The sequence below is a fragment of the Electrophorus electricus genome, chromosome 15, assembly GCF_013358815.1.
Source record: "Electrophorus electricus isolate fEleEle1 chromosome 15, fEleEle1.pri, whole genome shotgun sequence".
Classification (NCBI taxonomy): domain Eukaryota; kingdom Metazoa; phylum Chordata; class Actinopteri; order Gymnotiformes; family Gymnotidae; genus Electrophorus; species Electrophorus electricus.
In genome coordinates this window covers 12,688,892-12,712,695 of record NC_049549.1, presented here as the reverse complement: position 1 = coordinate 12,712,695, position 23,804 = coordinate 12,688,892, and the positions used below count along the sequence as shown (strand labels likewise).

The 23,804-nt window shown below is 37.5% G+C and overlaps 2 protein-coding genes across 2 annotated transcripts; one reads left to right on the top strand and one right to left on the bottom strand.

Moving 5' to 3' along the window:
• The first annotated feature begins 3,113 nt into the window (after positions 1–3,113).
• On the top strand, positions 3,114–20,774 carry LOC113574707 (solute carrier family 12 member 7-like). Its single transcript, XM_027005809.2, has 26 exons — positions 3,114–3,484; positions 7,418–7,500; positions 8,194–8,325; positions 8,662–8,808; positions 9,059–9,113; positions 9,266–9,396; positions 10,150–10,364; positions 11,178–11,386; positions 11,468–11,629; positions 11,982–12,080; positions 12,259–12,316; positions 12,434–12,608; positions 12,799–12,917; positions 13,258–13,356; positions 13,950–14,069; positions 14,212–14,316; positions 14,491–14,659; positions 15,096–15,291; positions 15,610–15,779; positions 16,042–16,173; positions 16,467–16,574; positions 17,243–17,353; positions 17,738–17,907; positions 18,140–18,154; positions 18,563–18,696; positions 19,128–20,774. Exons 1-26 carry the CDS (start codon positions 3,370–3,372, stop codon positions 19,217–19,219), a joined length of 3,321 nt encoding a protein of 1,106 aa, XP_026861610.1. The 5' UTR covers positions 3,114–3,369; the 3' UTR covers positions 19,220–20,774.
• A 977-nt stretch (positions 20,775–21,751) lies between these two features.
• Positions 21,752–23,103, bottom strand: LOC113574677 (melanocortin-2 receptor accessory protein). The gene is made up of 3 exons (XM_027005777.2): positions 22,972–23,103; positions 22,776–22,872; positions 21,752–22,424 (listed from the first exon to the last, which is right to left on the bottom strand). The coding sequence occupies exons 1-3, from the start codon at positions 23,075–23,077 to the stop codon at positions 22,343–22,345; spliced, it is 285 nt and encodes a 94-aa protein (XP_026861578.1). The 5' UTR covers positions 23,078–23,103; the 3' UTR covers positions 21,752–22,342.
• Positions 23,104–23,804: the final 701 nt, after the last annotated feature.

Below are 23,804 nucleotides of genomic sequence, written 5' to 3'. Positions count from 1 at the left end.
CTTTTTGTTTGTTTGTTTCTCTGTTGTTGTTTTTTTACTCGTAACTGACCACAAGAACTGTGGTAAATTAACTATCCCTATAGTACAGGCCAGTTAGTAGTAATTTTTAAATCCCCTACAAATCTGTGGTGTCATATATACTAGGCGGGCAAGAAAAAAAAAGTAGATTTACTCTTGCTTAAGTAAAGAGAAACATTTATATATATATATATGTGTGTGTGTGTGCCTAGTGGCACATGCATCTGCAATTGCTTGCTAGCTAAGTAGCTATCTACTAAGTTATCAGTACATACAAATAAATATCTTGTTGCCTGTGAAACATGATTGTTCTCATTAGTCATGTAATTAGGTAGGTAGAACACAGATGGATTATTTTCAACAATGATTTTCATGGCTTTGTTGGAGATAGTTTAGATTAACATTTTTAACTTGTTTTGTAATGTGGGATATTTATGACTAGGATAATGATGATGAGAATTATTGTAATTAAAAGAGCAGTAGATGCTAGGTTGAGAAGAGAGTTGAGGATTTGTGAGCAGCAATATGGTTTCATGCCAGCAAAGTGCACCACAGATGCAATGTTTGCTTTGAGAAAGTTGATGGAGAAGTAAAGGGAAAGCCAGAAGGAGTTACATTGTGTGTTTGTAGATCTAGAGAAAGCTTACAATATAGTGCAGAGAGAGGAGTTATAGCATCGTATGAAGAAATCATGAGTGGCACAGAAGTATGTGAGGGTGGTGCAAGATATATTTCAGGATAGTGTGACAGTGGTGAATTGTGCAGTAGGATTAACATGCCATGATCATTCAATTTCTAGACTTCCTTTGGAGATTTTCCAAGTGTTGGCATGAAAAATAGTGTGCACTGGATAGTGGTCTGGTCTGGAGGCTTCTCAAGTCATCTTGTTATCCGAAGCTAGACAATGGGAGTGTTGGTTCAAAGATCAGTACAACTGAAGGGGATCCCTTTATACAGGTTATTCTTGCCTACATCTGTGTCTGCAATTTGCAGAAATGGCCACCAGAGGTCAGCAGAGTTGAGAATCGTCCCAAAAGTACTAAACAGTCGCACCCGCATCTTAATTCATCTTGTTAGCTGCACTTTCAATTAAAGTGAGTTTTGACCCCAGACTTGCATTAACAGTTCTTTATTTTACGTTTAAAGGAGACTCTGATTGGTTGATGGTTTGAACAGTCTCTGGCAAGACTGGCATACTTAACAGATTTTGAGTCATGTTGTGAATAATCCTTGCATGTGGATTTATCCAAAATATGAGTCAGCCTCCACAAACCATAAATTCAAGAGCTATACAAGAACTGATTTTGATTCAGAGATTTGCTTAGATGAGATAATAGGAAAATGTACTGCTTTTCTGATTTACTCACAAACTGGCATTTAAAAGCAAAAGAACAGTAACTTTTAATTTCAAATTCTATGCATTGCAATTCTCTATATTGCAATTAGTAAACTGTGAGGTATTAATAGTTACAAATTGCAGAAAGCTGAATCACTTAGTAATCACTCGGTAAGTCACAATTAAAAAAGTGGAGAACCTCACTTCCCATATACATATACCATCAAAAATGTATGCTAATCAGTTATTCAAATTTATCCAGTGAAAAGACAATGACTCTCTGCACTCTCTGCATATTGCTTTGTTTATATGTTACTCAACGTTTTACCTCAAACAGTCCACAAAATGAGAGTCACTGCAGAATAAGATGATCGCTCATTGGAGTCTAAGTGACCATTTTTGATTCTTTATCATGGCCATTAAAGCACAAGAAAGGTACATTAGAAACTGCATTGGAATTACAACTTTTCCTTAAGCACATATAAAAACTTTGAAGAGTTCATTGGAAAAGGGAAGAGGCATGTCGTGATTCTGAAGAAAAATATAAGAATGCTTAAAAAGAGTCTTACTGTACAAGTTGTGCATAATAAGGCCTGTAGAAATATTGGTTCTCTTAAATAATTTGCCAATAATTTCTTTAGGTAATTTATTTTTAAATTAGTAGCAAATAATTCTTAAACATATCTTTTCAAAAATAGTAAAACTGACTCTAAAATGCTTCCCCCCACTGTTTATTATGTTTTAATCAATAATTATTCATAATTTCATAAGTTTAGTATATAAAGGAAAAGCTGCTTCCTGAAATTTGTGTTGGCTTTGCCAGTTTCCTTTAAGCTGTTCAAATGCTGCCATACTGCATATCTTATCAACAGCTGTCTTCCAGTGGCCTCTGTTATGGTCATCAAAGTACACACCCTTGGATCTTGGGGTCAAAGTGCCAGTGTAGCCTATTGTTGCTCATGTTTGTCACAAACATGTACTTAAGGTTTCACAAGTTGTTTTTAGTTTTCCATTACTTGGTCCAGTTACACCTTGGGAGCAGACACGAGTAGCTTGGCATGGAGAGGGAGATCACAGCAAAGCTGTGGCAGGAAGCTATTTTGGTGAAAAGGAAATGGTAATTTCCTATTCTATTCCCAAATGTTATGTGTGTGTGTGTGCGTGTGTGTGTGTGTGTGTGTGTGTGTGTGTGTGTGCGTGCGTGTGTGTGTGTGCGCGTGCGTGCGTGTGTGTGTGTGCGTGTGTGTGCGCGTGTGTGCGTATTAATATTTGGGTGGGGGTTGTTGGTGGCGAGAATGTGCCACCCTTTGTTTTGGTCAGTGTTGACTTTTGTGCTTCCTCACCATGTCCCTCTCAGCACTACCTATCATATTTAAAAACCACAAAGGCAGGAAATTACACACTACTGCACAATGTTGGGGCATCCATGTTAAAATAGTTCCCTGGATTTTCCTGTTCACCTAGACGACAGCTTACTTACAAAATCTTATACTAAAATGCGTGAATTACAGGCCATAAAAGAAAGGTTAATTTCTTTGAGATTAGGGGAGAATGAAAAAAAAGACTGTTACGACAGGGGAATACTGTTAAATAAACAAAATGAACAAGTGCTGTGTTTTAAAATTAACATTTAGATTTAATTACATTTAATTTGCATCTAGACAGTACACTGTTCTGCCACCAGGGGATTAAAACATGTGAATGCAAGTGCCCCCAACCCCACGTCCGGATAAGTTTCGGATAAGTTTGTTCGCAGGGATAGACGAGGAAGTGGTCTGGCGATGCTCGTTATTTGTTAGTAGAGATCACGCGGGTCCCGGCGCCTAATCAGACGCACTTACGGAGCGAGGGACAGAACACAAAACTTTTGTAAGAAGGCCTGGGAGAGGGTGTGTATATACATGCGTCTGTTCATGTGAGATACTGGACGGAAGGGAGGGCGAGTGAGTAATTGAGTGAACGAGGAATACACAAGGAAACGAGCCGTCTCACTGGCATAACGCATGTGAAAGACAATGCCCACTAACTTCACGGTGGTGCCAGTGGAGGACGGTACATCCAGTCCAGATTATGATGGTAGAATCTCAGCGGAGGATAATAAGTCCAGCGGTTTGCCCGGACCTTACTCGGGTAAGCATTATTCTAAAAACATTCTTATCCAGTTGACTGAGAACTGGCGCAGGCACGTCTTGGCACTGAGCACGGAAGAGTTCCCCTCGTGTTAGTCACTCCCGTCTACGTCAGTATTTTTGCCTCTCTGTTTTCGTTTTCATGTTTTAGAAAGCAAAGTCTACTTTTGAAACGTTATCACACAAATGTGAAATTAGCTGCTACCTAGCTGGTTACCGAACGTCTCTCTCCCATTTTCTTTCCCGTTTCCCCATATTATCTATCTTCTCATGAGTTTGGTTGAAAATATACCACAGCCATGTCTCGGGCTAAGGAAGGTAATCAGGTTCCAGATGTTTATATTCATTAGACCTATTTTTATTTCATAAATTTTAAACTGCGTAGTACACAACTCATTCTCTTCGCTGTAGCAAGATACAGCAGTGAGAAACATTTGTGCTCCGATGATCACCTGTGACAATCTTGCTGCATATTACTTTGTCAGCAGCAAAACAACTGCAGTTTGTCGCTGTACTTCTCTTTGGGATACGAAAAAGCCTCCTGGCTGTTGTTGAATCGGGAGAGTAGTGTTCTGTGTTTATGCCACAAGTGTGTGATAACAGGCTGCCTTCTTGATGGCTTGCTTGTGTATGTGATTTAAGGAAAATTTTAATTTTGAAGGAAAGTCGAATTAGTTTCAGAAATGTTCTTGCATCAAACATGTCAGTAAATTGTCCGAAATAGGTTTGTGTGTGGTTTTGAGGTTATTTTTGAAAAACAAAAATCTATGTAAATAATACGTTTTTGCAGCAGTTGTCGTTATTCCTTACGATCTGCTACTCCCCTCTCTGCAATTCTTTCATTTGCAGCTCATTTGTGGTCATCTTTTCTTTATTTTTTTCCAGGCCTTCTAAAATGTGAATGAATAGTAAGTTGGAATATTTTTCATATGCTGCGTGTACTTTTTTTTTTTTTTTTTTTTAAACTTAAATCTGTTTACCCAACCCCACACAGGCTCTACCTTTTAGTCATTGCCCGTTTCAACCGAATAGCTGTGTCTACTGTATTGCAAAATGGCAATTAACTCCGGAGGGTGAGGGCTAACGTACTTCCTTTGAGAAACCTGAAATCATCCACTGGCTCTTTTCATGCTGCCATTCACCCAGCATCTTAAGACATATCACTAGTTGCTCACCTGCCAGGCTCCCACAACTGGATAGCTTGCCTCTGATTGCCAGGAAGTGATGAACTAGGCTTTCCTTTCCATTCAGAAAGCAGGGACAGTTATGCTCTCCTGAACTCCCAGTCATCAATTTAACATTTTAATGCTAGAGGCTTACCTATGGAATCATAATGACATGTGGAAATAGCATTTGTTTTGACAGTAGAGTTTGGAATGGGTCCTTTTATTTATCATGCGTAAGAACAGCTTGATCCTCAATTCATCTATTGTTCTTGTTTAAGACAAATATGATTCCACTGACCAATCCAAAAAGGTTAAATTTTCCTGAATGGCTTTCAACAAACAGTTGACCTGTCACAGCACACACTTACTGTAGGCCTATCACCAACTCAGTGAATGAGGGTGGTTTTCAGCAAGCAGTTCCAGAAATGAGAAATTTCTGTAATAACCAGGCAACACACCTTAATGTTTTTACTTGTCCAAGTTTCCAAAATGATTTAATTTATATGCAAGTATTAATAAAAGCAAAATTAACCACTCACTGAAGTACTTAACAACCAAATACGCTGGCAGACCATTTCTTCACTGTACCGTCATCTTCTAGTAACAAAAGAGTGGAAATGTAGTGACAACATTCAATGAACACTACCTGTAACGCATGTAGTAGCAGCAATGATCTGACAGAGTGTTTCAAATAAAGATTATGCAAAGAATGAGGATTGTCAATACTTTTTAATTAATGATGAGACAAATACTTAAACCATTTTTTTGGACTGGTTCAAAAATATTTTTTGCTTTTACTTTTCCCTTGTATTTATACTCATGGAAAATAGAGGATCTAACTACAATAAATCTAAAACATAAACATATATCTCATCCCCAAATGATCACATTACTTTAGATTTATCTTTTTGAAGTTATTCCATGTATTCCTTTTTTTTTAAAAAAACCCCAAAATCGCTAGCTATACAACCAGCTAGCTATAGAACGTCCAGTATGTGTAGATCTAGTTTATTCACTACAATGACTGCATTGTGAGGATAGCATTAAAATCAAATCAACTTCTGCCATTCTGTAACTCAGGATCCCAATTCCTAGGCTGCTGAAAACTAGTTGCAAGAAATGATTCCAGGACTGTCATAAAGGTATACAACCTGAGTTATGTACCTGTGGTGATGTAGTTGGTGTTACAGCCCTCTCTTGTTCCTGCTCCACCTTTGCATTGGTTGGAACCAGAGGACAGGACTAATTTATTGTGTATTAATGTACTAATGCTGTCTGAGTGATTCTGTAGCATAATGTATTGAAAGGCAGGGAGCACACAGAGAGGCGAGAGCTGAAAATTGCAGAAAATGCAAGAAACTGAGAGTACGATAATAGCAGGATCCATATTAAGAGTTAATCATAGAGTGCAGTACAGTCCTGGAGAGTAAGAGGTGGGTGCACAACCAATAATCCGCACAGAGGCTGAGAGGAAGGTTAATGTCCTGTGGACTGCAGCATGTTGTGGAACAGGTCGCGCTGTCTCCAATTGCCATGGGCAAACCCATCGGGTGATGGAGTGAAGCACAGACAGTTTGTTTGTGTCTTTTCCTACCCAGCACGTCATGTCTGAACAGAGAGGTTCAGAGAAGTCTGTGGCAGCAGTCAAAGCCATCACAGTATTGTAAGAAATGTGTAGCCCATTTCTCCTTTGCTTTTTGCTTTGAATAATGGTGGAGGCACCATTTTGAACGGTTTAGGTGAGTTTCACTCAGTTTTTTGGTGCACCATTGATTCTTTGACCAACAAGAACATTTTTTGCTGTGCTTTTTATGACTGCAGGTCTGTGTTTGAATGTTGATACTGTGCATTGCATTTTGAGTTCTTAGTTATAAACCAACATTGGCATACTTCTGTTTCTTGCTTACTTCCAAAATTGTGCACCAAATAGATTTTACAATATGAAGTGTTTTTATACCAACGATTTAAGTATTAATCGATTTGTGCAATGAGTGTCACATCAAAGTTGCTGATGTTTGGGCTCATGGTAGCCTTGTTGAGGCTCACTGGGGCTATACTGGTATGAGAGGTAATCTTCATAGCAAATTAGAGCCACAGAAATGAAAATATTTGAAATATTGACAGAAAGGCTTCATGACGAAGGTGGGACTGTGCATTGACCAGAGACCACTTCAGCTTTGGAAGGTTGCTTTTTATTAAATTTTATTTTAATTTTTTTAAATAGCTGTGCAGTAGAGTCATAGAACTGTTGCATGATGTCAGACCATGGGGAAAAATCTTTTTTGATCATGTTTTTAAATTTATTTTAACATTTTGGTTTGGGGGAAAATATGATGTTTACCTATTTTGTGATAAGACCACTCTGCTTGCCATAGAGTACAATACCATATAATTCACTAGCCAGAAATTTTTCCTTCAAATATATTTTTAAAACCACTGTGTTTTTAATACTGTTTGGGGAGAAAGTGACAAGAAAAAATGTTGCACTGAATTATAGTTCAGCTTGACCTCCATACTTTGTTGCTTAAACTGACAATGGACACATGATGTAACATGAGCAATGGAGCCTTCTGGGCATGCAGGTCTTTCCATCATCAGAATGAAAGGAACTGCCTCATATAAAGACTCCTAGAATTGCTTTTTTTTAATGCAAGTTGTGATGACATTTGTTTTCCTGCTGTGATGAGAACAATTGCAGTAGCTAAAGGTTGAGTCATAAAATACAAACTCAAAAAGGTCAATGTCAAAATACATGCATGTTGTAACAGGTGATGAAACACGTGGGGAAGACAGTCCCTTCATCAGTGACCGTGACTGGAGCAGTGATAGGAAGAACATGGCCCTCTTTGAGGTACAGCTCATACTTATGCTGTTTCACAATGTTTGCAATTATTTTCAGAATTCAGTGTTGCATTTTTACTTCAGACTGTTTGAGTTAAATACTTAATATTCTATAACTTTACAAGTTAATAAAGTGAATGTCCTGCCCTTTATGTAAAGTGAAAGCGTTGCCAACACCCAGTCAGAAATGCCTGAATGATAGAGATGGCACTGGAATAACAATCTCTCTGCAGTGCATGCGCAAACATGATATAGCCCTCAGTCTTTCTAAGCATTCCTTACACTCATCTATGCCATGGCCAAATGTTACTGTGTAAAGTGAAATTGATGCACAAAATTCACTTTCTTTTCACAGAATGCAATGCACAGAACATGTTTCTAATTAGACAAGCTGAATGCAGTTTTTATGGCTGGGAGTGAACAAAACTTTGCATGTGCTTGCAATCAAACATTTAAATAAATAAATATCTATATATCTTTCTGTCTGTAATTGATCTGTTTCTGTCTGTGCATGTATCTATATCTGTCATAGGACAATGTTTTCATGGGTCAGGAAATGTCAGATTATGCTTTTATGTTCATTGTGATTTATCTTTTTTTAGTGACTGTACAAATGCGGGTTTTTTGGCCCAGTGCTCAATATGTTTCATTTAAAAGCCTTTCTCATTAACTACTTAGCATATTTGTTTTCCTCTTTACACAGGAAGAAATGGACAGCACTCCAATGGTGTCATCCCTTCTTAACAAACTGGCCAATTACACCAACCTGACTCAGGGTGTTGCTGACCACGAGGAAGCTGAGAGTGAGGATGGGATTAAGAGGGTTACGGTCAAGGTTAGTTTGAAGCCACTAGGTAGTTTGAAGCTCAAAAACCTATCCTAGACATAATTGTAAAGTTATTTTTAAAATAAACACCCTCCTCAAAACTTTAGAGGATGTTGAGTTGTGCAGGCCTCAATGCTTTATCAATCCATTTAGATTCTTTGTAATTTGATGGGGTCTTGGACAACATGCTGAAACAACACCAAAAACCAAACCAAAGTGCCAAAACTACCAAATGTCCAAATTGTTTCTGTCTAGATCCTCTGTATATATTCATATTGGTCAGCTGCATGAAATTTCTTTATTTTGATCAGATGCTCAGTTCCTTTTCTCTGTGTGTGTTGCCAGGGTCCTCAGATGGGCACATTTATAGGGGTCTACCTCCCCTGTGTGCAGAGTATCCTGGGCGTGATTTTGTTCCTGCGTCTCACTTGGATCGTGGGCACAGCTGGCATCATGGGTTCCTTTGCCATGGTCTTTATGTGCTGTGCTTGTGTGAGCATCCTTATGCTACCTCATATCGCATATAGCAAGTTCCATTGCTTCATATCCTGAAGTTCCATTGTTTCTGTTGCTTCCATTGCATTATTTATGTAGCTATAAAAGCATGTTCACATCTTTATGGGTCTTTAAAATATTGTTTTATTGTTTACGTTCCATCATTGTGCAGGTTTTGGGACACAGAGACGATGTTCAGCAAATCCTTTCAGTTACGAGAAGAATCTAATCCATGCTTTCTTTACAGACTTTACTGACCGCAATATCTATGAGTGCCATTGCAACTAATGGTATGGTACCAGGTATGTCAGACATCATATATTCAACTTACTACTGATATACTGTTCATATTTTAAAATTTGTTTGAGAACGTATGTGAGTGCACATGTAAGTCAGGCAAATGTGCATTTACTTTAATCAACAGATTGAAAATATTTCTTATTTCTATTTTCAGCTGGTGGCTCATATTACATGATCTCCAGGGCACTGGGTCCAGAGTTTGGAGGAGCTGTTGGGTTATGCTTCTACCTGGGTACAACCTTTGCTGGATCATTGTATATACTGGGTACCATAGAGATTTTCCTGGTGGGTATGCTTTAGATATTGAATGATCTTGATAAGATAATTATAATATTGCATTTGTCCCAAAATAAATAAATCTACTGTCTCAATTTGAGATATTATCAGATACTGATTTCACAATGTTGTGTATTGTCATTTAATCCCAATAAGGATTTTGCTGACTGGGTCTGTATTGGTATCTAACTGTATATTTAATAATTTGCTTAATTTCCTTTTGCAGACCCAGACTAAATTACTGCAGCTGCATAAAAAGCTGTTAGACACATTGGCTTGACATTAAGCAGACAGGTCTCTTTTGAATCTGTCACAAGTTTTGCAATCAATCACCAAGTTTTCAGTTTCCTTTGACTGCATTTGTAACAATTATGGAAGGTAAAGCAGTGTTTTGTTTTGTTTTTGTTTTTTTTAAAGTAACTTTGAGTTCATGGTTAGCTGTCGTGAAAGGTGCTGCTAGCTAACTGTTAATAAAAAAAAATCTATTCAACTATTCAACACATTTGCAGCAGATGGGAAGCAAGAGACAAACAAAAACAAAACCCCAATAAACTATGTGCATCTACTATTACCAGGATTTGTATTTCTTGCTGATCTCTGAAACATCATTCTATTAAGTCAGCAAGATTCTTAGATGGGCAAAACAGATCATTTTAACTCACACACACATTGAATGACATTGGTTGAGAGTACGGGTGTATGGGCATACCTTTAGAGTCCCACTAAACATGCAGCCTGTTATGTCTGTTCTGTGTTGTTCAGATGTACATAATGCCGAATGCAGAGGTGTTTGAGACACGGGAGCATAATATGCGATTGTATGGGACCTGCTGCTTGGCTTCCATGGTCCTGGTGGTGTTCGTTGGGGTGAAGTATGTGAATAAACTGGCCCTGGTCTTCCTTTCCTGTGTAATTCTGTCCATAATGGCCATCTATGCTGGAGTCATCAGAACAGCTATCCAGCCTCCAGATGTCCAGTGAGTAAGCCACATACACACATGACTTTACTTGAACTCTTTTAGAACCTTCAAACGCAAACCAGGTGAAGTTCTAAGAAGATTGCAGCTCAAAAGACTAAAATATAAGTCTATTCTAATACCATATCTGATGGCTAAGACCAGAGAAGTAAATTTATGCTATTGAAACATTTATCTTTTAATTAAATGTTTGATATGATGAACTAAAAGGAACAGTTTGAAAAGACCACATTTCAAACCATTAAATGCTGTAGGTTTATAAATGTTTGTTCAATATCCATGCAAATATTGTGAAAGACAGTAATTGAAAGTCAGGCTCCTCGCATATCTAGTACATGGTGATGCCAAGAATAATGGCATGAGCCTCTCTGATGTGCTGAGAGAGGCCAGGATTTCACAGTTCACTAAACAACGACATGTGTGTAATATTGTACTTCAGCCTTTAAAACCACTTACTCATATACTCATCTTTCTGTACTATTAGTGCCAGTAACAGTATAATGTGTTGAAATGAGTGTTTGGACTACTCATGAATTAAAAAAAATGAATGAAGTAATGATTTACTTCATGTTATTAAGTGGGGAAATATTGTATAATCCAATAACAAGGATTGTTTATCGCTGTTTAAAATGAATAATACATTTTGAGTCACGTTATCACTGCTCTTTGCAGGATCGTTGCATTACTGTGACTAGTTAATTGTTTCCCAATTGTATATTTTGGTGGTGGTGGTGGTTGTTGTGGGGTTTTTTTGTTTGTTTTTTTTGTTTTTTTCTTCTTTTTTTTTTTAAATGAGCTCTTACTGTTTATCAGGATCTGTATGCTGGGTGACCGCCTCCTAGGAAATCAAAACTTTAAGTGTGTAAAGACAGAAGTCATTGACAATATAACCTACCCAACCAAGCTGAGGGAGCTGTTCTGTGATGGGCCTTTCCTCAATGCAACATGTGATGAGTACTTTATTCAGAACAACGTGACTGAGATGAAGGGAATCCCAGGCCTGCTTAGTGGAGTCATCTCACGTGAGGGCTCAGATTACACTACGATCAATAATAAATTATGACCAGTCCAGTTGAATGATCATGATTATGCCTATCTGCTAGATAATCTGTGGGGAAATTATGGTCCCTTTGGGTCGCTGGTTGAGATGAGACAGCAGTCAGAAGCATTGCAGGATTATTCTAATGTCAACAGGCCCTATGTCTTAAACGACATCACTACCTACTTCACCCTGATGGTGGGCATCTTCTTCCCCTCAGTGACAGGTGAGAGAAGAGAGCCTTTGCCTTGTAATGGCTTTAAGGTTTTGTCAAAAATCCTTAAGATGAGGGCAACCAACAAACTAAACAATTCACATGCAGACTCTGTATCTCTGTCGCTTCTACCACTTGTGTTATTTTATACACACAAAAAAGGAACTATTGAATATATTAGATGAAATCACGTGTAATAAGATGTTAAAAATATAATGCACTAATATTATGACCCCATATCTACAGTTTAACAAAGTAAATCCAATAGAATGATATTCTGTGCATCTTGCTGAAAAATGACATGAGCAGATAAAAAAGAAAAGCGCCAAAAGAATGTGGAGTCATACTTATTGTGTTCTTGCAGGGATCATGGCAGGATCAAACCGTTCTGGAGATCTGAGAGATCCTCAGAGATCTATCCCCACTGGCACTATTCTTGCCATTATTACCACTTCAATCACCTGTATCCTTCTGCTGCAGAATAAAATAATTCACTTGCACAAGGAAGGGGAAAGGGAAATGAATGATCCTGAGGTTATTTCACTTTTCCAGAGTGCAGTATATAACTAATGGCAGAAAAATCTATATCTCATGCCTTTCTGTGATGTTTAACAGATCAATACCTTAATTGTTTCAATTAGATATGTCCTTTGTGGTGCTGTTTGGTGCTTGTATTGAGGGCGTGTTACTACGAGACAAGTAGGTGTTACTTTGGTGGGAAATGATCATGATCGTACCATAACAGTTCATTAGTTAGAAAACTTCAATACTTTAATTCAATATTTTTAATCCATGTCATATATGATGTGTAAACAGGTTTGGGTACTCTGTGAACCGGATTCCTGTGTTGGGCATTCTGGCATGGCCCTCACCGTGGATAATTGTGATAGGCTCTTTCTTTTCTTGTTGTGGGGCAGGCTTACAAAGCCTCACTGGTGCTCCCCGGCTGCTGCAAGCCATTGCACATGATGGAATTGTGCCATTCCTACAGGTGATCAACACTATCATTTATCAGCCTAAATGACACATTTTAACATTGGCTTGCTGTAAATCTTGGGATGTATGTGAATGGTTTAGTGGCTGTTCCTGATAGTGTTCTGTTATGTGCTTGACACTGCTTTGTTAAAATGATGGATGACAAAAGAAAATGTTACATGTGCATGTCACTGTGTCTTTTGTAGGTGTTTGGTCACAGTAAATTCAATGGTGAGCCTACCTGGGCTTTACTTCTGACTGCAGTAATCTGTGAGATTGGAGTTCTAATTGCCTCTATAGATGCTGTTGCACCCATCCTTTCAATGTAAGCAGCCTTCCCTTTAACATTTTGCCCCTACAAGTAGACACACACACACACACACACACACACACACACACACACACACACACACACACGAGATGCGTGTAGAAACGTTACTGTTTCCTTGGTGCATTGCTTATATCATGGCAGAGCACTCAGTATTGTCTGTGATGATATGACAGTAAATGTAATAATCTAAAATCTAATGCACAGTTCTTTAGTTGTCTAATAGAATCTCTGCTCAGTGTAGTTATTACCATATAATGATTGGCCCAATTTGTATTGTGTCAGCAGAGAACTCATAGATTTCTCATAGATCTCTCTCATGATTTCCTTAAAACAGGTTTTTCTTGATGTGTTACTTGTTTGTCAACTTGGCCTGTGCTATCCAAACTCTACTGGGCACTCCAAACTGGAGACCAAGGTTTAAGTTCTACCACTGGTATGTTAACCAAGAGCAATTAATGTCAAAATGTAAATTAAATCATGTAATCTACTGAGGTCACTTTAGTGATGTGTATTCATTTCTTTTAAACCAAAGCAAATGCATTTTTAAACTGTTGAAACCACTAAAAATATTCTTTAAACAGCAGACTATTCAGTTAGCACTACAGTAACTAACAAATCAGCATGTAAGTAGATTGTCTTTGTTTAGCGATTAATTTAAAGCTATAATCAAATATGTGACTTGAATTATGTAATTTGTAAAACATTTATGGCCATGTCAGACCAACTTTAGTCGGGTGCTGTAAATATCATCTAAAAGGAATGTTAAAGTACATGACTGCATGGGCAAGAGCAGTTGACATTTTTTGATGCCATTCATATTGCATTTGCCATGTTTGATGCCATATTCATAGCTGTAAGCATCCAGTTGTATGAATGAAGCAATTTCATGAATACTAATGGCTTGAGTCGCCAACTTGAGATCCACAACTACAGTAATATTATATGCCTTGGTTTGTTTCCCTTCATGACTAATTTAGATGCAAACTACAAGCCATGAAGTAATGCATTTGCCTCTTCGTCCAACAGGAGTCTTTCCTTCCTGGGAATGAGCCTTTGTCTCGCTCTTATGTTTGTTTCATCCTGGTATCATGCACTGATTGCAGTGGTGATTGCTGGATGCATATACAAGTACATTGAATACAGGGGGTGAGTTACTATCCCCTCAGTCATGTCCTGCTTTCATGCTATAGAGAGAAACAAGAAGGCAAGTTAAAACACAGCTTGGCTAGGTGACTTCAGTGATGCTTCCCTTCCTGTTAATTATGACGGAGTGTTTCTGAACCTACAGGGCAGAGAAGGAATGGGGTGATGGAATCAGAGGCCTGTCCCTAAACGCTGCACGCTATGCTCTCCTCAAGCTAGAAGAAGCACCACCCCACACCAAGAACTGGAGGTATGTACAGTAGGAGTCCTGGGGAATTTTCAAACAATGGTAAGGATGTCCTGGATTTGTTTGAATGCGAATAGTGCCAGTTTACCATTTTGAAATCCACTTTGACTTAGTGTTTCAGTAGACACAGGCTTACCGTGTCAGATTTACTACTGCTCTTGCATGTATGTCTTCCAGGCCCCAGCTGCTTGTGCTCTTGAGTCTAGACTCTGACTTGGCAGTGAAGCACCCCCGGCTGCTATCTTTCACATCGCAACTGAAGGCTGGGAAAGGCCTGACCATCATCTGTTCCGTGCTGCAGGGGACCTATATGCTGCGGGGTACTGAGGCAAAGCGTGCTGAAAGGGTAAATGAGAGAGAAGTCAAGCACATGAAGCAAGTAACTTTCTGCCGCACATTGGACTCTGCTGGATGACTGAGCTTGATCGACAGCTTGGCTATGTGATCTTGAATAGTTGTTAGAAGGTGGAGTTTGCAAACTCTGCACCTCACAGGTTTCCATGCTCAATCACACCTCTTCCAACTGTCGAAGGACTTGATGATTAGCTTGAGAGCTGGATCAGATGTGGGACTTTAAACCTATGCATCAAGTTGAAACCTGAAATTCAAGAACAGCAAGAACTGGAAGTTCACTGAAACATCATTACAATGTTTTAGTTTACAGATAGTGCTAATACAGTAAAGGAAGCAATTATATTCATGAAGCCCTGCTTCCTGCTCAGTGATTTCAGAAATAGTTTGAATATAAAAATGGTTGACTGTTAATGCTCTCTCTTTTACAGAGCATGAAGACATCTATGGCTGTAGAAAAAACAAAGGGCTTCTGTCATGTCGTTGTGTGCTCTAACCTGAGAGATGGCTTCTCTAATCTGATCCAGTCAGCTGGCCTGGGTGGCATGAAGCACAACACCGTCCTGATAGCTTGGCCCAATAACTGGAGGCAAGCTGAGGACACCCTCACCTGGAAGAACTTCATAGGTTTGTTCAAGTCTCTCTGATCAGCCTCTGGTAGCAATCGGTGAGGTAATTGGGTTGGAGGAATATACTGAAAGATTAAAGGCTTTCATGGAAGATTATTGATTAAGAGCATTGTTGAAGTTTATTATATGTGTATGAAGTGTTGTTTGTCTTTTTTTCCTTAGAGACTGATCTCTGCTTATACTGAGGCAACACTAACACAGTGTACCTTTGATTGGAATTTAGACTTGCCTGTTTTGTAACTGTCAGATTATGGTTGTCCTCCCAGAACACACAAACTGCAAAACTAACAGCTGAAAAATATTTTTCCACCCACAGAGACAGTGAGAGAAACCACAGCTGCACATCAGGCCCTGCTTGTGGCAAAGAACATAGACCATTTTCCAAGCAATGCAGAGCGATTGGCTGAGGGCACCATTGATGTCTGGTGGATTGTTCATGATGGAGGCCTGCTCATGCTGCTGCCCTTCTTACTCCGCCAGCACAAGGTGGGTATCTGAGGAATGATGACAGACATGATGGCTTACAATGCCCTTAATTTGTGGAACATTTTACATTTGGAATATTTACTTGTTTGGTTAGATTGTTGTTGTTGTTGTTGTTACCTATTTTATGTGTTTTATTCAATAGTGTTTTTTTCCCTAATTTTTGTGCTTAAGAAGCACCAAAAGTACTATATGAAAGCTTGACATAGAAGTTGTTGTTGTTGGCTGTCAAAGAATCAGGAACTTGTTTTGCTGCTTCATTTAGGTCTGGAAAAAGTGTAAGATGCGTATTTTCACTGTGGCTCATCTGGATGATAACAGCATTCAGATGAAGAATGACCTGCAGGTATTCCTGTACCAGCTACGCTTGGACGCTGAAGTGGAAGTGGTGGAGATGGTAGGACTCTGCTGCCTTCTCCTTAGAAGAAGACTTTAAATGACACTGAGAAGTGTCATTTCACCAATCTAAGAAACACCGTATCTGCCTAACTTGCACTAGTGCTCTCTCTGGGACCTGTTAAGATTATTGACTTGATTGTGTTACAGTTAATGGTATTTGTCAGAGACATTTTGGGTTTAAAACAAAAATCCTTGGTATATATATAGAAGTTACATGTGGTATGCGAGATGCCGAAAGGTGAATTCATTTTGTGACCTTCTTTCACACTTTACACTGTTTGATGTGTTTAGCATGAGCGTGATATCTCAGCCTTCACCTATGAGAAGACCCTGGTGATGGAGCAGCGCTGTCTGTTGTTGAAGCAGATGCAGTTGTCCAGAACAGAGAGGGAAAGGGAGGTAATAAATGTCCCTTAAAGAGCATCCTGAGTGGAATAGCTCAGGTTCCGTACAAAGTCCTTCCAAAGATTTTTGGGTCAGATGAAATGAATTATCAAAATCGGCTGGGTGATGCATAATCTTCTACACCTATGTGCTCCTCTCTGTACAATTGCCCATTATAACTGATCAACAATCCAAGAGGCTCAGAATTTCACAAGCTATCAATAGTAGCCAAAACTATGGTTTTATTACATAAGAGAATAAGTGCATATATCAAACATCATAGCATGACTGATGAAACATAACATTTAGAAAATGTGATTAAAGCATTCATAAGGAAATCTGGCTTGTCTGTCACACAATAAACCATATTCAAAAAGTATAATATTTGTAGGAGTTTGTACTATGTTACTTAGAATCTTTTGTCAGATATAAATGTGCTCCCATGTGCCGTAAGAAGGAAGGATACATGGAATATAAACCTTTATAGAAATATCCAAAGTATATCCTCATAAATGTATGATAATTTGAGCTCATATTAGGGGAGAATTTAAGAGTATGAAGATCATGTCTGTTGCCTTAGCCATATCTCAATACGAAACATGTTGTAGAGGTCAAAGCTGTTAGCTGATGAGGCTGCCCCTTTATTCATCATTGTTGAGTTATGTTTTGTGGTTGTCTTGCAGATTCAAAGCATTACTGATGAGTCCAGGAGCTCCATTAAGAGAAAGACCCCAACGAAGGACCCTTCTTCCAATAGTTTGCATGTACCTAGCATAGAGGCCCTGGAGCAAGAGGTATCAGTTTTCATGTATTTTAGTGTTAGGGAGGATCAAAGTATAAAATGTTTTTATTGCTCAAAGTTATTTGCATTGAAGAAGCAAATGTTCTAGTAGTCTATATACATGCTAATAGAGTAAAAGCTTGATAACAATCTAGTATGCCAGTCCCTTAATTATTATTTTTTTTTATAATGGCACTGACCAAGAAGGAGTATTGGAAGCAACATTGGCCATTGCTGAATCTTGCAGTCAAATTCTACTTGTGATTTAGGTCTCATGGCAGCTCACTGAGGCCCTCTTGTGGGTGTTGTCACCATTGGTTGAGAATTGGCTGCTGCAGCATGTGAAGATGGGAGTTATGGCTATACATAATAAACAGTATTGTTCATATTCCTCCAGGGTCATGTGTTTCATCAAAGAGGCACCAAGACACCTGCCCGCCACCGTGAAAGGAATAGCCCTGCCTCTGACCAAGTGCACATGACTTGGACTAAAGACAAGTTGGCCACAGAGAGGAACCGTCTACGTGAGGCTAGCGCAGGTGTAAAAGACCTCTTCAGTATGAAGCCGTGAGTACCATGCAGACGGACAGAGAAAAGCTGATTATTGAGTCTTTTGTCATTTTCAACCATTTAACAGTTAAATACTGTTATATATCTAATGTATTGCAGCTCTGTTAATTGACAAAAGAATTTGCAGATTTATTATTACCACATGCAGATTTATTTACTTATTGATTTGTTTAATTGAGTAATTTAATTGAATAATGGGTTTATTTTTGTTTGCTTCCTCCTTTTATAGCGAGTGGGAGAATCTGTAAGTTGGATTTCATTTTGTCCAGTCTATCTATGTTTATGGCAAGATGTATGATGTGAAGATAGAGTAACTACACTACAATGGATGCTAATATTTTTGTAAATGCACAAAAGCCTTCTTATGTTGGTGTCTGTTGATTTGTGTCACAGTATGTTACAAGGTTAGGCAAAAGCACAACATACCAAATTCTTAGTTTTTCCAGTGAAGAAGTATATAACAAAGCCTACTATTGTGAACGTCAGGGGTAGCAGTGGTGTAGCCCAGAATTCTGGGGCCCCATTGTAAAAGGCAGGGTGGAGGCCTTCATTATATAGTACAAAAGTAAAATACAAAAGAAAGTACAAAATTATAACACTTGAATTTCAATTTTCATTTAAATCATACTATATTTTATGGAAATCTTCACAGAAACCAGTCCAATGTGAGAAGAATGCACACTGCAGTCAAATTGAATGAAGCTGTGGTCAACAAATCCCAGGGGGCTCATCTCGTCTTGCTGAATATGCCTGGGCCACCTAAAAACAAGGATGGTGATGAGAACTGTATCCTTTTAAAGTTCAAAAGGACACGTGTGACACTGCTGTCTTAAGAGGTCTTGATGACCTGAAAAATTCTTGCTGTCATGCAGCTATGGCTGAGGTATAGTAGTGAAATATGTTGTATCCATGAGAAGAATCACCATGTTCAAAGTTAATCATTATTACATAGAACTTGACAACCTACTGCAGCTATTAGGATCTGTCATTATTCCCTTAAAATGTATTATATTTAGGGCCAGTGTACATATGTCAGTCAGCTAGGTGTGTAAAGATTTCTTTGAATCCTTGATAATTTATATAAATCATTACAGAGGTGAACTTCACTGCATTCTCAAAATACTGAATTGCATTTTTGTAATGTGGTGGTCAAAATATGAAATCAATGAAGATATGTGTGCATTGTGACTATTTGCTCCTTGACAGGCTTCTCATAGATATGGAATTTTTAGAAGTTTTAATGGAGGGCTTGGACCAGGTCTTGCTTGTTAGAGGTGGCGGTAGAGAGGTCATCACGATCTATTCTTAACCCCGGAGAAGGACTGGTTCTATAGACAACCTAGATGCATGGTTGAATACTCAGGGTATGAAAAAATAGGAAATTTTTCATCTGTTAGGGATTGGTTAATTGGCTACTACTTTTAGCCAAATTGCCAGATCATTTAGAGATGCATCAGTTGGTCAAATGGTTAACCATTGCAGATGGTACCAACATTGTTTTAACCATACATGTACGTTATTTCCATTAGTCTACCTTGATATACAATTATCATATGTATATACATTTTGGTAGGTAATATACACTGAACTTGTATTACCATAACTTATATGATCTGTCTTCAACACTAAGGGCAGGAATCTCATTTATTATGACCACTTGACTGCAATGAGTGCATACAACAGAACATGAAGGATGGAAGTTGAGAATGTAGCTGCTGATAACTCCTGATAATGTAACCCTAACTTCAGATCTATGAGGCCCACTTACCTCATGCAAGACAGTTGGTGGACCGTTCTGCTTTTGTTTGTTTTTATCTACATCTTTTCATATGCACAGAGTTGCAGTAAAAATAATTTTTGGGTCTAGAAAAAATAAGGAGATATGAGGAGCCAACAAATGGCATATTTGTGATTTTAATATTTCTTATATTTTCTTCTCATCTCAATATGCTGTTAATGAATATAGCTGTCTGCTTCAGACAGGAAACTTAGCAACAGCTGAAATACTAATTTGTTCTTATTTTATTCAGTACCCAAGAGCAGGCTTTTCATAAGTCACTGTGTATTTTCATTTCTTTTTGCCAAAGGGACTATGACATTTCAATGAGACCTTTGCCAAATAACAGTTTCTTTGCCAAATGATTGCAAAATTGGCCCAGATTCTCCAGCGTGTTAGCTCCCTATCCAATAGAAATGCAGAAACAAAAGGCATTTTAAAATGACCAACAGCCCTTAATAAAACATACTGATTAGACAATGTCATTGTCATGGCAATGTCCTGATAACACCGTCTGTGGTTTAGAAAAAATGTTTTCATAAATGTTTGTATCTAATTTTATATATCTTATGGGTTTTATAATGTTTGCAAGTAAACATAGACATTACCACATATATGATAGGTGATAATAGAAGGAAAGTGTTGTTGCAATGTGATTTTCTTTGAAGAAGAAGGATTTCCCCTACAATTCACTTCATATTTGTGAATAACATGGTCTAACTCTGACCTTTTCTTCATGTAGACTTAAATCTTTTTTTGTTTGTCATTTATTCTAATAGGACATAAATAATAGTTTTCTTGCTTTTTGGGGACAAAGTATATAAATACTTGCCAAACATTCTGATAAATCAAAGGTTTACCAAAATATATTTGTTTTAATGGGCCTAATAATATATTGATCTCTCTTTGCTGGATCATGCAAGTGTAAAGCTGACTGCTTAAACCCTGGTAGTTTAACTCTGTGGGTTCTTGCATGCCAAAGAAGAGTGATGAGCTATAATTGTCTGCATGTGCTTTGCAGTGCTCTTCCCATGCTCAATTGCAATGATTGAACAAGGTTCCAATGCATATCCTATGGATAATATCACACTTCAGGAAGCTTTATCAGTTTCCTCTGAAAAACCTAAGTATTAAAATGTCAGGTTTATAGGACCATTTTAGCAATTACAGACACAAATCCTAACATGAATTTTAAAATGTTCATGTTAGTTTTGTAAGTGTTTGGTGATGTGGGTGGAGTGGGGTGGGGTGATTGTATATTTGAATTCATTTAAATAAATGAATTGCATGATTTGCAGTTATATTCTTTCATAGCAACACTGACATTATTTAATATCACTAAAAATATGTGAACCAACTGTGTCATTATTTTATGTGTAGGTCTATGGATTATATCTATGAGAAACATTAAGAAGTAAAATGCTGTTACCGTCTACTTGACATCAATCATTTAAATATATTCAGATTAAAATATATTTTAGAAATTATTCCCCCCAAAATAAATTCACAGCCAAATAGTTGCTGTCTATATGGAACTTTCTAGTGTGTTATCCTGTATGTAAGCTTAGTGAAATGTTAAATGTCATATAAGGGCCCCAGAAGGTACATGGACCTTTATATATAAGGGAATGCAGCATGATCGATTTCTGTATATTGCCTTGTTATGGATATTTTCTTCACATCTAAACCATATAAATCTCATCTAACAAAACCAAATTCTTGATTGTGTAGAGAAAGAAAATAATTCTAAGTTTTTATTATGCTTCTTGCAATGCTTATCTTTACAGGGCAAGGTTAGCAACTCCAACCTTGAGGTCTGAAATTTATTTTCTGTCATTCTTTCCCACTCTCTCTCCCTCCCCCACTTACCACAAAATGAAGTGCGTGCTGAATGTGTTGGAAGTGGAGAAGTGAGGTATAGATAGTCTTAGGAGCTGTGTAAACAGGAGAGCAACCCCACTGGCCTGCTCTTCTGTAGTTTGCCTCTCACCATTCGACATGGATGCACAAAGTTGTCTTGTTTAAAAAATATAAAAACCCATTTTTTAGTTAGCAAGCCACATGCCAATCCCACACTTAGTAATTATGATTTAGCTTTATATTGTATGATGTTACTAAGAAAGTTAGGCATTAAGGAAACACAGATGGCTGTATTAATAACAAACTATTATGGTAAACACTGAATGAATAATGTAATACCATAGAACTTACTTTAGTCTGAGAATGAGCCGTTTCAACTCTTTTTTTGCATTCTAACATGATTGCTGTTATTTAACAAGGTAAGTTAAGTCAAGTCAGAGCACTGTTTAGTTTATTTCCTATGACAACCTGTTGTAGTGTCGTCAAAGTAAGCAGTTAATACGTACAATGCACAACCCAGAAAAATATTAAGATGCATATATTTCCTAACAAGTAGCACTAAATCTTTGTGTAAAGTAACAACATTAAAAGTGAAGGTTTTTGAGATTTTAAAAGTCAAACAAGCAACATAAATTTAAACATTCTGTTCAGGAAGATGATTATAATTTTATATACGTATAATGTCAGTAGTGCATGAAAACAATAGAAATATACAGGAATATGCAAATATATATCTGCACTAAGCTATTACAGTCAAGGGCTGAGACTGGCTTTTTTTTTTTTCTGTGACATGCATCACTCCAAGGATTGAGATGACTGAGTGTATCTTTCTTTACTTATCCATGACAAGCATGACTTCTTCCTGATACTGTCACGCCTGTGAAACAGAAAATGTGTTCTAAAAATTTTTATTTGTAGAGTTCACAAAATTAGTAATTATATTTAAGTTCCATTTAAACCACATTTGTATCTAGATCTAGCAAAATGTAACAGGGAAATGTAATCATTGAGCATGTCATTTTTCATAAATTCATTTGTCCCAGTAGTTATAACACCTAAAATGGCAGGATTTGAACACAAGCAGTGTCTTTTTATCCCAAACTATAAAACAATGGTGACAAGTACTTCAAATGACTTTCATACTTTTGTTATATATTACATATGATCCTCTTATATTCCGTTAGGCTATTTTCATGTTGTTGTGACAGCATACTATGTCATTACTTACCTTGGGATAGTCCCAGTTCGTGAAATACTTGACAAAATCAAGGCGAATAGTCCAATAAATGCAGCCATAGTGATCCAGAATATTATAACGATTGAATCTAAAGTAAACCAGAAAATAGGTTGACATATCAATATGTCTAGACTTGTACATAAAAAAAGGTTATGGATTTATCTTTTACAGGCAAAGAAGAACTCACATCTATTGTATCTTAGTTTACTCGCATCCACAGTCACTGGATCCATATAATCATAGTAATACTCATATGTCCATTCATATGCTGAGGTGTTGGTAGATTTCTCCATAGTGATTTTGCATTCAGTGACAGAAGGACACCCCCCCCCCCCCCCATCCTGTTGTTCCATTACCCACCCATGAAATCAAAAAGGACATCTCTTTAGAAAGATGACAATTATTCCAGTCAATTACATCACATTCCATGTATATGTACATTTACATATATCAAAAATATGTTTCCTTAAAAGAATCAAATGCCTCTTTTATTTTTCACATTTTTATTGTCTGTTTTTGGAACACTATTTCACTTATATGGTTACAATAAATATATTTATTGCATAGCAACAGACCAGAATAAACTAAAAGACACACATCACAATGTAGAAAACTGTGAAATGGTCTTCCATTGCCTAATGTATAGTGCAATCCACGCTTATGGTATTTTGCTCCAACTTTATTGCAACCATTGTTTACATTTTAACTGTTTTTACATGTTTTCACTTAAAACATTACTTTAGGGATAAGGAAATAAGTGGGAACCTAATGTATTTGACCAAGACTGGCTAAATCTCATGTCTCATTATATAATTTAATGCCACTAAATTGTCCTGTTTTTTAAATTGATCATTTTAAGGGTGCCTAACTTGATATATACATGTTTTTAATAAGGAATTTGCTTAAAAAAAAGACAGACAGAGGAGGGGAGAGAGAGAGAGAGAGAGAGAAATATGGCAATAAGTCGAGTTTTTATTAAATTTGACAGTTGAGCTTTTAAGTTAATGTCATTATTAGGTT

Excerpts from the sequence above, each read along its gene's own strand:
- LOC113574707 (XM_027005809.2), top strand. The coding sequence starts at position 3,370 with ATGCCCACTAACTTCACGGTGGTGCCAGTGGAGGACGGTACATCCAGT. Across the intron at positions 14,070-14,211 it reads AAGTACATTGAATACAGGGG|GGCAGAGAAGGAATGGGGTG; the intron begins GTGAGTTACTAT and ends CTGAACCTACAG. Across the intron at positions 17,354-17,737 it reads TAGAGGCCCTGGAGCAAGAG|GGTCATGTGTTTCATCAAAG; the intron begins GTATCAGTTTTC and ends ATATTCCTCCAG.
- LOC113574677 (XM_027005777.2), bottom strand. The coding sequence starts at position 23,077 with ATGGAGAAATCTACCAACACCTCAGCATATGAATGGACATATGAGTAT. Across the intron at positions 22,873-22,971 it reads TAAACTAAGATACAATAGAT|ATTCAATCGTTATAATATTC; the intron begins GTGAGTTCTTCT and ends GGTTTACTTTAG. Across the intron at positions 22,425-22,775 it reads CGAACTGGGACTATCCCAAG|GCGTGACAGTATCAGGAAGA; the intron begins GTAAGTAATGAC and ends TCTGTTTCACAG.